The sequence below is a fragment of the Nycticebus coucang genome, chromosome 12, assembly GCF_027406575.1.
Source record: "Nycticebus coucang isolate mNycCou1 chromosome 12, mNycCou1.pri, whole genome shotgun sequence".
In the NCBI taxonomy this organism is placed as follows: Eukaryota; Metazoa; Chordata; class Mammalia; order Primates; family Lorisidae; genus Nycticebus; species Nycticebus coucang.
Window position 1 is genome coordinate 106,068,598 of NC_069791.1, and position 15,257 is coordinate 106,083,854.

General features: G+C 42.9%; 1 protein-coding gene and 1 non-coding gene across 2 annotated transcripts in view; one reads left to right on the plus strand and one right to left on the minus strand.

Annotated features, from left to right (window-relative positions):
• Nucleotides 1-13,899, plus strand: part of HAPSTR1 (HUWE1 associated protein modifying stress responses) — a 53,386-nt gene extending 39,487 nt beyond the window's left edge. Inside the window, exon 4 of the mRNA XM_053555418.1 lies at nucleotides 13,638-13,899. Within this exon, the coding sequence (XP_053411393.1) occupies nucleotides 13,638-13,783 (146 nt within the window). The 3' untranslated portion in view covers nucleotides 13,784-13,899. The remainder of the gene's footprint in view (nucleotides 1-13,637) is intronic.
• LOC128562858 (U6 spliceosomal RNA) lies at nucleotides 8,034-8,139 on the minus strand. Its single transcript, XR_008373558.1, has one exon. It is a non-coding gene; the product is annotated as a U6 spliceosomal RNA (small nuclear RNA).
• Nucleotides 13,900-15,257: the final 1,358 nt, after the last annotated feature.

A 15,257-nucleotide genomic window follows, 5' to 3' on the forward strand; every position in this document is an offset into this window, starting at 1 on the left:
AAGGGATCCTCCTGCCTCAAGCCTCCTGAGTAGGTGGGACCAGAGGCACCTGTCACCAAGCCTGGTTATTTTCTTTTCTATTTTTGGTAGAGACAGGGTCTTTTGCTTGGGCTGAACTCCTGAGCTCAGAGATCCTTCTGCCTCAGCCTTTCATAGTACTAGTATTAAAAAGGTATGAGCCGGCTGGGTGTGGTGGCTCACGCCTGTAGTCCCAGCGCTGTGGGAGGCCGAGGCGGGTGGATTGTCTAAGCTCAGAGGTTCAAGACCAGTATGAGCAGCAGTGAGCCATAGTAAGACCCCGTCTCTACTAACAACATCAAAAACAGCCAGCACCGCCAGAGGAAGAAGAAAATGAACAAAAAAGGAGTACTTCAAACAAAGAAGAATGAACAAGCAAACTGAAATTAAAAATAGGAATTGAAAAAGGTATGAGCCAAGTGAACTATGTTTTTTCTTTATGAGAAAAATAGAATTCTTTATTAAAGTAGTTGATTTCGGATATTAACACTTCTTTTATTTGGAGACAGTCTCACTCTGTGGACCTGGGTAGAGTGCTGTGGCATCATAGCTCACGGGAACCTCCAACTCTTGGGTACCAGTGATCCTTTTGCCTCTGTCACCCAAGTAGCTGAGACCACAGGCACCCACTGTAATGCGCAGCTATTTTTAGAGACAAGGTCTCACTCTTGCCTGGGCTGGTCTTGAACTCCTGAGGTCAAGGTAATCCACCCACCTCGGCATCCCAGAGTGCTAGGATTACAGGTTATTTAGAGAAAAGAAAAACCCAACACAGCACAACTAAACAAAATCAGGCTGGTAAAGATAGACTGCCTGATTTGAATCTTGACTCCACCACTGAAGTTGTGTGACCTTAAGCAAACCCCATTAACATCTCTGCCTCAGTTTCTTCATTTGTAAAATGTGGATAATGATAGTTTTTCTTTTGTTATGATGCTTACGTGAATTTAATGATTTTAATGCCTATAAAATCCCTAGAATTAAACCCTTAGAATAGCACTTGCCATATAGAAAGCGTTATGTTAGTTTTTATTAACCGTGATAATAAATACGATATGGAACAGTCCTTCCAAATAACAGAGCCACTAAAATCCCCTTTTATCCCCCACATTCCAATTCTGGTTCTCTCCTCAGAGGTAAATTTCTGCTATCAGTTTGGTGTCTACCTTCCCGGACCAGAGGTCAGCAAACTACTGCCTGTGGGCCAAATTCAAATTCAGCCCACAGCCTGTTTTTGTAAATACAGTTTTATTAGCACACAGGCACTCATTTGCTGATGGATCCTGTGTGAACTTTCATGTTGCCATGGCAGAGCTTCGAATAGCTGTGTTGCATATACGTAAGTCACAAAGCCAACAACATTTACTCTCTGGTTCTTTTTTGAGAGAAAGTCACACTCTGTTCCCCTGGCATTGAGTGCTGTGGGATCGTAGCTCACAGCAACCTCAAACTTTTGGGCTTAAGCAATCCTCTTCCCTCAGGGAGGCTAAGACTACAGTAGGTGCCCACCATAGTGCCCGGCCAGTTTTTCTATTTTTTAGTAGAGAAGGGGTCTCGTTTTTGCTCAGGCTGGTCTCAACCTCCAGCTCAGGCAGTCCACCCACTTTAGTCTCCCACAGTGCTAGGATTACAGGCGTGACTCACTGCACCCAGCTCCTTCCCGTCTAGTTCTTCATAGAAAATGTTTGCTGGCCTCTGCTCCAGACCACACCCCATGTCTTCCTATATATTTATTGTTTTAAAGAAGATAAGTGGAATTATGGACATTGCTTTAGCAGTTTGCTTTTTCCCACTTGACGTTGAATTGAGGAATTTCTTCTCTGTGTTAGTATTTCAGAGTTATACCCTCATTTCTTAACTAGCTTCTTGTGATGTTATTTAGTTTGCTTCTGTTTACGCTACTGAAAATACCTCTGAGGTGCACGTCTTTTCTTCAAATGTGTGAGATTTCTAAATTACAAGACGTGGAAACTGTCAAAGCATGAATACATTTAAAAATTTAATAGGGAACATTATCTTCCTAAAAGGCCAATTTATACTACCTCCAACAGTGTCTCCCAAGTATGCATTTTCCCACACCCACTCCACACTTGAATGCTCGTTTTTTTTTTTTTTTTTTTTTTGCCTAATTATTTTCTAGTTTAATTTACAATTCTAAAAAAATCCAAAGGGATTTTGGGAAACTGATAAGAAGTACTATTGTGTTCAGCTGAAAGGATTCTTAGCTGAGACTTGCTAAAGAAATTTTGAATACTTGTTTAGCTAAGGAAATTTTGAAATAAAAGAATTAAATCCAAAAACATTCTGCTGCTGTGAAAAAAAAAAAAAAAAGAATTAAACTTATGGGCAGCGCCCATGGCTCAAAGGAGTAGGGCGTCGGCCCCATATACCGGAGGTGGTGGGTTCAAACCCGGCCCAGGCCAAAAACCAAAAAAAAAAAAAAAGGGCATTAAACTTACTACAAAAGTCATAATTAAAAGTTAGGTGTTCATACAAAGAGGATAGATACTCCAGGAGTTGATATTTCATCAAGATGGATTCATTAATTAATGGTGTTGGGAAAATTACTTGGCCAAAAAATATAAAGCATCACCTCATATACCCAAATGTATTAAGACAGGTTGAAAGGTAAAATAAAAATTTTTTTTTTTTTTTTCCTTTTTTTTTTTTTTTATTGTTGGGGATTCATTGAGGGTACAATAAGCCAGGTTACACTGATTGCAATTGTTAGGTAAAGTCCCTCTTGCAATCATGTTTTGCCCCCATAAAGTGTGACACACACCAAGGCCCCACCCACCTCCCTCCTTCCCTCTTTCTGTTTCCCCCCCCATAACCATAATTGTCATTAATTGTCCTCATATCAAAATTGAGTACATAGGATTCATGCTTCTCCATTCTTGTGATGCTTTACTAAGAATAATATCTTCCACGTCCATCCAGGTTAATACGAAGGATGTAAAGTCTCCATTTTTTTTAATGGCTGAATAGTATTCCATGGTATACATATACCACAGCTTGTTAAAATAAAAAATTTTAACACTGGAGGGGAATACAGTGAATATAAGCATAAAGGTAGTGGGAAATATTTTTTAGGATAAAAGATCGATTATGAGCATAAATGTGAACTTTTGTCCATTACTAATATAAGCACATTTGAAAGGAAAATTGGGCTATCACAAGTCTAATCTCCCAGGGTGCACATGCACACACATACTTATGGTTCTTAATGCCAATGACAAAATTTTATGCCAAACAGGAAAAATTAAGGTATGAACAAACAGTTTTCAGGAGCAGTACAAATGGCCCATTAATAAATGAAAGAAAGTTTCAATCTTAGTTGTGAAATTCAATTTTAAAAAGTAAGGCTGTGTTCCGGGCACCCGTAGCTCAGCAGTTAGGGCCCAGGCCACGTGCACGGGGGTGGGGTGGAGAGGCTGGTGGATTGGAACCCAGCTGGAGCCTACTAAATAAACACACAAAATATCTGGGCTTTGCGGGTGCCTGTCGCCTCAGCTACTTGGGAAGCTGAGGCAAGAGGTTCACTTTAGCTCAAGAGTTTGAGGTTGCTGTGAGCTGTGATGCCCTGGTACTCTACCCAGGGAGACATAATGAAACTGTCTCAAAAAAATAAATAAATAAATAAATAAAATAAAATGCTGTGTTCCAAATACAGTTCTGAAAAGATAAGTGACTATTTCTCAGTGATGTTTTCTTGCGTCCTACCCGAGAGTATGTGAAATATATGGAAGGTGTGTTAACCGTATCTATCAAGATGTTTAAAAATGCTCCTTGTTTTTGGTCTTGTAATCCTGTTTCTAAACATAGATTCCAAGGGAATAATCAGAGTTGTAGAAACTACTCTAAGGCAACAATATAAAGTGTATTATTTGGCATAGAGGACAGAATCTAAAAAGCGAATGACAGGGGCTGGTTAAACACATCTTTAGTTTTGTTAGGTGAAAAAATATGAAGCCCTTTTAAAGCAGACTCTTGATCAGGAATGGTGGCTGGTACCAGTAATCCCAGCACTTTCGGGGGTTGAGGAGGGAGGATCACTTGAGCCCAGGAGTATGAGAGTAGCCGGGGCATCATAGCAAGATCTTGATTGTACAAAGACTAAGAAAAATTAGCAGGGTGTGATGTCACATGCCTGTAGTCCAGCTACTTGGGAGGTTGAGGCAGGAGGATTGCTTGAGCCCAGGAGTTTGAGGCTGCAGTGAGCTATGATGACACTACCACACTCCAGCCTGGGTGACAGCCCATGTCTCAAAAAACACCCCGCCCCCCCCAAAGAATCCTGGGGAAATGCTCATAATACAACAAGAAATATATATAGCATTATCTTAATTTGGCTGGAAACATGACTGGCAGCAAGTTCTGAGTAAATGTTAGCTACTGTCATTTAAAAATTGTTTTGTTCTTTTTTACTGTGAACATACTAGCTTCTACCATGATTATTGATCATTAAAACTCTCAAATGATCTTCCATTCCTCACTCGGTTGACAAATATCTGAGCATTCGGGATCACTTTCTGGCATGTGAGCCAGTTGGGGAAGGTTGTGGGGACGTTGGTCCCTGGGCTTCTCTCTACCCTGCAATGAGCAGGAAGCAGCATTAGGACTCAGAAAAGCCCTCCTTCCCACATGCACCCGCCCCTGCGTGCTCTGGCTCTATTTCTGGCTGGGCACTGCCATCTAGAGGCTCCTGGGCCACAGGCATCTGACCCTTCCAGTCCCTCTCAACACTGGGCTCCAGATTCTTTGGGGCAGAGGGGGTGGGCCCTGTCATCACAGCATGCTGGACTCTTGAGAAGACCATTTGTTTTCTGGAAGCCTCTGAGAACAACATTAGAGGGACCGTTCAAGATGCCTTGTGTCAAGGTTAGGTGGATTGAAGAAGCCTTTGGAGTAGTGTTTCTTAAAATGTCCTTGGACCTGCATTAGAGTCACCTGGTAGGAGACAGTTAATAATAAAGATCTTAGGGCCCGCCCCCAACCCCGACTTGTGCTGGAGGGAGAAGGGATGTTGAATTTCTGAATATTAACACAAATGACTGATGCACGCTGATGATTGAGAACCATTGACCTACACTAGAAATACTTTATCATCCGGTGATGGTGGGTTTGGCACACACCCTTTGAGAATCTGATGAAAGCCACAGATCCTCTCCCTAGAAAAATACACAGAGATACATTTCAGGGGGTTTCTGGACTCTCTGAGATTCACTCCTGTGTCCCTGGACTGAAGAGTTTCTTCTCCGACTAAACCTGAGGTTCAGATGAGGACACTGATGATCTAGTGTTTATTGGCCTCTTTTTTTTTTTTTTTTTTTTTGTTTGAGACAGAGTCTCACTATGTCGCCCTTGGTAGAGGGCCGTGGTGGCACAGCTCACAGCAACCTCAAACTCTTGGGCTTAAGTGATTCTCTTGCCTCAGCCTCCCAAGTAGCTGGGACTACAGGCGCCCACCACAACACCTGGCTACTTTTTTGTTGTGGTTGTCACTGTAGTTTGGCGAGCCCCGGCTGGATTCGAACCCACCAGCTTTGGTGCATGTGGCTGGTGCTCTTAGCCGCTGAGCTACAGGCACTGAGCCGCCTATTGGCTTCTTCTTATGGGGTTTTTGCAACTCTGGATAGTGGGAACAGCTCTTGCAAAGGTCGTGGGTCAAGGAGTAAAGCTGGCAAGAAACTGAAGGCAGGCAGTGTCACCACCCTAGGGGCAGGCGGCAGAGGGCTGGTGAAATGCAGGAAAGAGCAGGCTCAGAGCATGCAAGACTGAATGAGTCAGCATAAAGGAGTTGTATTTCATTTCAAGAATGACAGAAAGCTGGGCTGGTGCCTGTGGCTCAGTGAGTAGGGTGCCAGGCCCAAATACTGAGGGTGGTGGGTTCAAACCCAGTCCCGGCCAAACTGCAATAAAAAAATAACTGGGCGTGTGGCGGGCACCTGTGGTCCCAGCTACTTGGGAGGCTGAGGCAAGACAATCACCTAAGCCCAAGAGCTGGAGGTGGTTGTGAGCTATGACGCCACAGCACTCTACTGAGGGTGATAAAGTGAGACTCTGTGTCTAAAAATAAATAAATAAATAAAATAAAAGAATGACAGAAAACTATTAGATAGCTTTGGGGATCAGCATATACCCAAGATAATTGACAAATATGTTCATATTAAAATTCACATATTCATAGAGGCATTTTTCATAATAGCTCTAACATGGAATAACCCACATGTCCATCAGTGGATGAATGGATAAACACAAGGCGCGTGCCCATATAGTGGAATGTTACTTAGTCATAAAAGGAATGACATGGTCCTTAATGCTACAGCATGGATGAATCTTGGAAGCATTATGCTAGGTGAAGAAGTCACACAAGAAGGGTCGGTCACATACTGCATGATTCTGTTTACATGAAATCCCCAGCAGAGGCAATTCTATAAAGATAGAATTGCTGCCAGGGGAAGGAGGAAGGGGAAATGGGACGTGCATGTTGATGAGCATGGGATTTCTTTTTAGGGTGATGAAAATGCTCTGGAGTTAGCTGAGGGGTAATGGTTGCACACCATAGTGAATATATTAGAACCATGAACTGTACATTTTGAATATGGAGAGTTTAGATGTTATGTGAATTTTAAAAAGTTGCAAATTATACATACTTAAAAAGATACAGGAGTTAAAGCAAGCTTTGAGGGACATCAGATGTAGATTGTGAGAAGTCCCCTCTTGGTGGTGTGGAGAATGAATGGAAGGGCCCTGAATGGTGGGGACACCAGTTAGGAGACTCCGGTTCTCCAGGCGGGAGAGGATGGTGACATGACCAGCATGGAGGAGGTGAGGTGAAGGGGATCTGTACCCAGGACCCGGGCAGGACAGGTTTACAAAATAAGAATATTTAAAAATCATTGTAGGAGGGAGTGGGGTGGGGCTTTGGTGTGTGCCACGCCTTTTGGGGGCAAGATACGATTGTAAGAGGGACTTTACCTAACAAATGCAATCAGTGTAACCTGGTTTCTTGTACCAATGAATGCCCAACAATAAAAAAAAAAAAATGAATGCCCAACAATAAAAAAAAAAATCATTTTGACAGGCCTACTGGGGGTAAACCAAGTTGAAACCTTAATGTCTTTAAGAAATTTGCATTTCCAAGTTAAGAACTTTCTCCTTTGTTACTCTGAGGTATCCACCTGCCTCCAGGATGGGGGTGGTAATTAGATTGCAGTGACAGGGCTGTAAGAGTTTACCTTTTAATCACTAAAAGGTTTGTTTTTTTTTAGCCTGAAACAAGACGATAGTACATATCACTCCCTGTCATTATTTTAGGAGTGCATTTGCCTATTCATTTCCACTTCTCTCTCCCCAGTAGCAGACTGACTCCATGAGCTGGAACCTGGAAGTTCACTGCTGAATTTCCAGCTGTGACCTTGCCGCTTGGGCAGTGTGGCTTTTGGGCCTGTTACCTTTTCCTTTAAACCTTTACTACAGAAGGTTTTCAGCCTATGTACAAGACGAGGGAGGGTGACACAATGTGGTACAAGGCAGCCGCCCCCCAACCAGGTGCGGCAATGACCAATCCCACTTCCTCTGTACGTCCACCTGGACAGCAAACCCTAGCTACAATATCATTTTATTCATAAATATTTCAGTATGTGTCTCTAAAAGATTTTGGAAAACTGGGCGGCACCTGTGGCTAAAGGAGTAGGGCGCTGGTCCCATATGCCGGAGGTGGCGGGTTCAAACCCAGCCCTGGCCAAAAACCACAAAAAAAAAAAAAAAAAAAAAAAGATTTTGGAAAACTCATTCATAAAACCTAAAATCACATCTCAAAATATAGTAATTCCTCAATATCATCACTCATTCCTTAATATCAAGTACTACATATGTATGTGGTCAGTGTGTAAATTTTCAGTTGTTTTTATATATGTTACTATATTTTATTTTTATTTTAATTAATTTTTAAACAAAATTTTTAATTTTTAATTTCAGCTTGCTTGTTCATCATTCTTCTTTGTTTGAAGAAAAATATGGAATGCTTCACGAATTTGCGTGTCATTCTTGCGCAGGGGCCATGCTAATCTCTCTGTATCGTTCCAATTTTAGTATATGTGCTGCCAAAGCAAGCACTAATTTATTTTTTTTGAGACAAAGTCTCACTATGTCGCCCTTGGTAGAGTGCTGTGGCGTCACAACTCACAGCAACCTCAAAGTCTTGGGCTTAAGAGATTCACTTGCCTCAGCTTACCCCGCATACCTGGGACTTCAGGCACCTGCCACAATGCCCGGCTATTTTTTGGTTGCAGTTGTCATTGTTGTTTAGCAGGCCTGGGCCGGGCTCGAACCTGCCAGCCTCGGTGTATGTGGCTGGTGCCCTACTCACTGAGCTATGGGCGCTGAGCATGTCACTATATTTTAAAAGAAATGTTTGCCTGAATCAGCATTCAGATAAGATGGTTGTGTCACTTAAGTCTCTTTGAATTTATTTGTTCCCCTCCATCATCTTCTTCTTTTTTTTTTTTGTAATTTTAAGTTTGAAGGTATATTTTGAAATGAAAATACAAAATAAAATTTTACAAAATTGTCACAAAGGAACAGACCGTACAATATCATCAGTTGCTACATTTACGTAAAGTTACAGATCTAGTCATCAACAGAAATAGCTGTTTTTACAAATGCCAACTTCCCTTCTTGAGGAAAAGGAGAGCTTCCGTGAGACACTGCTCCGCCCCTCTGGGAGGGAGGAGGGAGGATGTGTGCGGTCTGCTCCTGGTTGGGGGCTGAACTTGGTCCTCCACCTTCCCAGGTGCCAGAGCAGAGGTTCTGACTGGGTGACTTCTCTGGTCCTGGGCACGTGGTCCTCTTACTTCACTGATCACTATAAAACATGACTATAAATTTCCTTTGATTGTAAACAGAAAAATAACTTAATATGCTTAAAAATTTTACTACAAAGTGTTCTGTGATTTTTATTGTGACGCACCACATTTGCAAAATTTTCATTTCAGAAGTTTCTCATTTGGCTCACTTGGCGATCTGTGGCTTGGGGCATCCTCCGTGAAACTAGCTGGTGGTCCATTCTGAAAGCCGCCTCCTATGGCATGGCTGAGAGCCCTGCTTACCGGTTTATTTTTCGCTCCTTGCATTCCATTTTTATTATACACATTGCATGTTAGAATGTTCCCGTTAGAATTTCTTCCTGTCATCCTATTAGTAATCAACAAACAGTTTGAGGTTTTTACATAGTAGCTCTTAGGAGATGTTGCTGGTTTGGGAAGCTCAACTGATGTTGAGTTGTGCACAGATCAGCTGCATTTCAGCACCTGATGGTTTAACTCCATCTCCTTATGAATGCTGCATTTTTAGCCTTAAAATATTTACTTTCTTTTTCAATATTAAACAATTACCTTTTCTTCTTTCTTTCTTTTTCTTTTTTTTACAACGCCATGCTCAGAACAAACACCACAAAACCACAATCTTACAGACAGTGTCTAAAACGCAGTTGAAGTCATGTTTGTATATCAATTCTTTTTATTTTATTTTATTTTTTGTATATCAATTCTAAATAAAGACTCAAGCCTGTGACTGTGCCCAGGGATCCCTAACCTCTTCCACATCATCATTTTTACAGTTTGATAAAAACTAAAATGCAGAGTCCTAAGTGGGAGGATATCATTATCTCCTCGATGTCTTATGTCTTATGATTCTTATGATTCTTTTTTTTTTTTTTTTTTGTGGTTTTTGGCCAGGGCTGGGTTTGAACCCACCACCTCCGGCATATGGGACCGGCGCCCTACTCCTTGAGCCACAGGCACCGCCATTCTTATGATTCTTTAACATTCATAGCATAGCATCATTAACACCTGCTAATTATGAGAGCTGTACATTGACAATCATTTCCTCTCTGAAGGAGTAAACCGTTACTCATTTTTATTTATTCCTAAGCAAATTCAATTGTGACTACCTAATTGGAGTTGGAGGTAGCTTCATACTGGTCGTATACTGTGGAAGTGGTATGTACCATGTGGAGGATGAGATTGGATTTAGCCCTGAGAGGAAATTCAGTATCAGTCACACTGCTTTCTCACTGGGCATGCCAACTATGCCCTCCCAAATAACTGTTTGTTTAGTGATAAAAATACAGGTCTTTTGTGAGCATGGACACAATACATGGAACCTGTTTCTTGGGATGAAAAGCAGACTCAAAGGAAAAGGATTCAAATTCTGTTGCGACCTTTCGGTTCACCCGGGTGAGAATGTGCATAAACTTGAGCTTGTGAGCGTACGGTTTCAGCATGGTGCAAAGAGACTGGATGAGCCAGGAGCCATCCTCTGAGTTTCTCCAGGAATAGTAACGAGGCGCTGTGGAGCATGCATACAGGAAGTCAGCCTCCACGGGTATTTTCTGACATGCCGTGTCATCCTCAGCACCACTGTCCGTCTCGATGCCACAGTCCAGTTCTGCATCTCGGCAGGCTGTGTCTACCCTGCACAGCCTCTGATCCGCAGGCAGCTTCTCTCCTTGCTCTGCACCAGCTCAGCTTCCGCCCATCTTCTTTTCTTTTTTGAGACAGAGTCTCAAGCTGTCACCCTGGGTAGAGTGCCGTGGTGTCACAGCTCACAGAAACCTCAAACTCTTGGGCTTAAGTGATTCTCCTGCCTCAGCCTCCCAAGTAGCTGGGACTACAGGCGCCCGCCACAATGCCTGGCTATTTTGTTGTTGCAGTTGTCATTGTTTTTTTAGCTGGCCTGGGCCGAGTTCAAACCCACCAGCCTCAGTGTATGTGGTGGCCCCCTACCCACTGAGCTATGGGTGCTGCCCCCTCCATCTTCTTTTCTTTCTTTTTTTTTTTTTTAAGAGAGAATCTCAGTCCATTGCCCGTGTGGCATCATAGCTCACAACGACCTCAAACTTTTGGGCTCAAGTGATCTTGCTTCAGTCTCCAGAATAGCTGGGACTATAGTCACCTGCCACAACCCCTGGCTAGTTTTTCTATTTTTAGTAGAGATGGGGTGCTCTTGTTCAGGTGGATCTTGAACTCCTGAGCGCAAGCAATCTACCCGCCTTGGTCTCCCAGAGTGCCAGGATTACAGTCATGAGCCACCTTGCCTGGCCCATCTTTCTTTTTTCTCTTTTCAATGTTTTTGCCGATTAAACTAGGGTTGCTCGTCCTATATTTTGCTGATTTCACCCCGGGGTGCCATTTATTATGACATGCTACTTAGCCTTTTGTGCTTACATGTAGATTCATCTTTGCGTACAGAGGTTTGCTCAGATTGGGGTTGTTTTGGCAAGACTGCTTCGTAGGTGTAGTTTTCCCCCCAGGAGTCACATAATATCCTGTCACCATTCTTTTTAGGAAAGTAGCAGCCATTGATGTGGCGGTTCCTAGATTCATGAATTCATTTGGTGTTGCAAAATAACGGTTATGTAATTCTATCATTCCCCTTCATTTATTAGATGGGATAGTGCTTTACTGAACTTTCCCTCACCTCCCATTTGATTACCCAGTGGTATAGGAAAGGAAAGATAAATACTTGATTGTTTCCCTTTATTTTTTTTAAAAACTGGATTAATTCATGGGGCGACACCTGTGGCTCAAAGGAGTAGGGTGCTGGCCCCATATACCAGAGATGGTGGGTTCAAACCTGGCCCTGGCCAAAAAAAAAAAAAAAAAAAAATCGAATTAATTTACTAGAAATATCCAGTGGGGACCAATGAGCACTTAGATACATTTTTAGTATCACTATAAACGCATGCATTAAAGCATATTCAATATACAGTTGTTACCCTTACTCAGCTTGTTCCACCTTTGGCTAGTAGCAGCCTCCTTAAGTTGGTCTTTGAGTCTTTGAGTCAACCAAAATAACACAAAATTTACACTTTCATAGTGCATGATTCAGTGGCATTAAGTACACCCACAAACTTGTAGAACCATCACCGCTTTTTAATTCCAGAATTTCCCATCGCCCCACCAGGACGCTCTGTACCCCTGCCTGGCTCTTTGCCCTTCATCATGCCATTACTCATTTATTTCTGGGCACCCTTCTCGTCCATCTCCCTTTTTTCAGGTGGGGTGGGGACCGTGTCTGTCTTGGCACCACTGCACCCTCCATCCCTGGAGCAGTGCTCGGGGCAGGAGAGGGGAAGATGGAGTCAGAGTGTGTGGCTAGTGAGGCCTGGCTGGCCAGGAGGGGTGGTGAGAGGTAGTGTCTAGACAGGCTGTGCCTCTGGATTGTCTGGTGTGGGGGGGAGGTGGCCCCCATGTTACTCCCCAGAGCCTCCACAATCCTGATTCTGTGTTCCTCCCTCACCCTTCTTCAATTCGCTTCCACACTTCTGTTGGTCACAATCTTTCCTTCTCTACCCCCCACTTTCCTCCCCATTCACTCATCCCACTGAAGTTGTCCTGTGTTTGGAATGAGCAAGGTGGGACAAGGGACTCCATCTCTGTCCCCTGTCCCTGGTGCAGACGTGGTTGCACCAGGGACAGGGGACCTGTGGTGCACCTGTGACCCTGTGTCAATTTTACCATACACAGCAGTGATGCAGCTATGGCTACCGTGAACCTCGGTGGAGGCAGGCTGCCCCGCAGCTGGAAAACTTTGCCTCACTTGCCCCAGAGACAGGGTAAACCCCAACTTTTTGTTACTCTGCACACTATTCCTTGCCACAGGGATAGCTGCACTTGAGAAAATTTCTATTTGATAAGATAAGCAGTGACAGCTCTGTGCCTGTAGCTCAGTGAGTAGGGCACCGGCCACATACACCGAGACTGCAACCAAACAAAAGCTGGGCATTGTGGCAGGCGCCTGTCGTTCCAAGAGACTGAGCCAAGAGAATTGCTTGAGCCCAAGAACATAAGTTTGCTGTGAGCTGTGACACCACAGCACTCTACTGAGGGTGACAAAGTGATACTGTCTCAAAAAAAAAAAAATGCCATTTTTGTTTAGTTTCTCTCTCCTAAGCGATGTTACATGACTAATACTTCACTAAGGCACAGTGCACAAGGCACGGTGTTATGAAATATTTTGTAATTCCTACTTTTCACCTATTAACTCTGTGATTTTGATCAAGTTACTAACTTTGAGTTTTCTCATCTGTAAAAGGGGATAAATGATAGTATCTACTTGTGGCAAAGACTGGTTGCTCATTGTCCCCCCAAGATTCTCTCTCTCCTGGCTTTTGGCTCGGGCAACAGGCTACACTGAATAATGGCAGCATTTCCCAGCCTCTCTTGCAACCACATGTGTCCATGTGACTGGGTTCAGGTCAATGGGGTGGGGTGGGAAACTCTTGCAGACCTATTTCTCTCCTTTCTTTTTTCCATTGAGCTGGCTGTGAGTATAGTGGCTGGGAAGGAGCAGCCATCTGGAACAAGATGTCATTTTAGGAAAGGAGAATGGATGGCATACACTAAACAGAAAACAGTCATTTTCCTTACTTTACGAAGCTGCCACACCAAGCCCTGGACTCCCTCCTACAGGATTTATGTGTCACAGAAAAGTGAACTTCTGTCTTACTTAGGTCACCATCATTTCAGGTTTCTATTATTCGTAATTGAATGTAATCCCAATAATTCACTACCTCACAGACTTGTTTTCTCTTTTTTTTCTTTGTGAGACAGGGTCTGTCTCTGTTGCCCAGGCTGCAGTGAAGTGGTGTGATCACAGCTCACAGCAACTCAAACTCCTGGACTCAAACCATCGTCATGCTTCAGTCTCCCATGTAGGGACTACAGATGTGCACTATCACACCCTGATAATTTTTTAATTATTTGTAAAGACCTGGTCTTGAACTCCTGGGCTCAAGCAATCCTCCCATCTGGGTCTCTCCAAGTGCTGGGATTATAGGACTGCAACCAGCCTACCTCATAGATTCCTTGGGAAAATTAAATGGGATATGGTGTATAACTTGCCTATTGCAAGTGCATATTGTAATGGCACATTGTAGATATCCAGTGAATGTTGGCTTTTTACCATTCACTGTTAATAAATGTCCCTCATCCTTATGAGAATTCTAGAGACAAGTTCTTCTGGGGAAAAAAAAATGATTAAGATTGTGTTGTCGATGTTTTTGGGCTCCAATTATAAAAAAGAAAATGGTCTGATCATAACAGATTCAACTAGAAATGGTATCATTTGAGCTCTTCTGTTGTCCTGTCTACTAGTTCTAGCTGACAAAGCTCAGCCTTACTAATTTGCATGGTATTTTAGTATATGTGCTGCCGAAGCGAGCACAATAGAATATGACTAGTTAACGTTGATCAAATGGTTTTTTTTTTTTTTTTTTTTGTGGTTTTTGGCCGGGGCTGGGTTTGAACCCGGCACCTCCAGCATATGGGACCGGAACCCTACTCCTTGAGCTACTTGCATGGTATTTTAATTGGAAGAAAAGTCACACTTCTTTTAAATAGCTGTGTTTACAAACACACAGCTCAATTGTTCCACATTTGAAACCCAGCCTTCCAAAACAACTTAGTCACATTTATTCACCTTAGTGGTTTCCATTTTCAAAAAGATGTCTGGACTTTTTTTTTTTTTTTAAAGAACCAATGCCCCTCGTTTTAACTTTGTGCTTTGTAACTCATGGTTGGTCCATTTATCCAATATTCAGTTGTATCTACTATGTCCAATGCTGACAGAAGCATCTGTGGTTTCTAAGATCCTGCCTATCTTTCAGCTTCTCTGATTCTGAAAATTGTTTTCAGTCTTCAGAATACAAACCTAAATTCCTACGGAATCCCAAGGGAAAAAGAAGAAAGCGAAATTGAAAAAAGAGAAAATAGTTACAAGGTTCATTATCAGCAGGTGAAAGAAAATAAAAATCAAGATGGTTCCTTGGGGGAAGAGGCAAGATGGCCAACTGGAGCCAGCTTTCCACAGAGGCTCCCATCCAGAAGGAGACTTAAAGGACAGAAGTTTATCAAGTAAGTTGATGGTTTGGAGCTGAGCCAAGAGAGAAAATTGAAGAGCGCATATCACCCCTGCTGAGGCGAGCTGCCACCCCAAGGAAACAAACAATAGCAAAGCAGACGGGAGTCCCCTCCCCCAGGAGAACAGCTCACAGTGCACTTTCTACAAACAAGTGAGCAGAGTTCAGATCTCTTCTTTTTCTATTCCATGGGAGAGAGCAACTAAAAACCAGATCTCCTTCCCCAGAGAGGACCCACTAGTGTGCTATGGCACTTTCCTGCCAAGGCATAAAACTGAACATATACTCTACTCACAATTCTGAACTTCCAGCA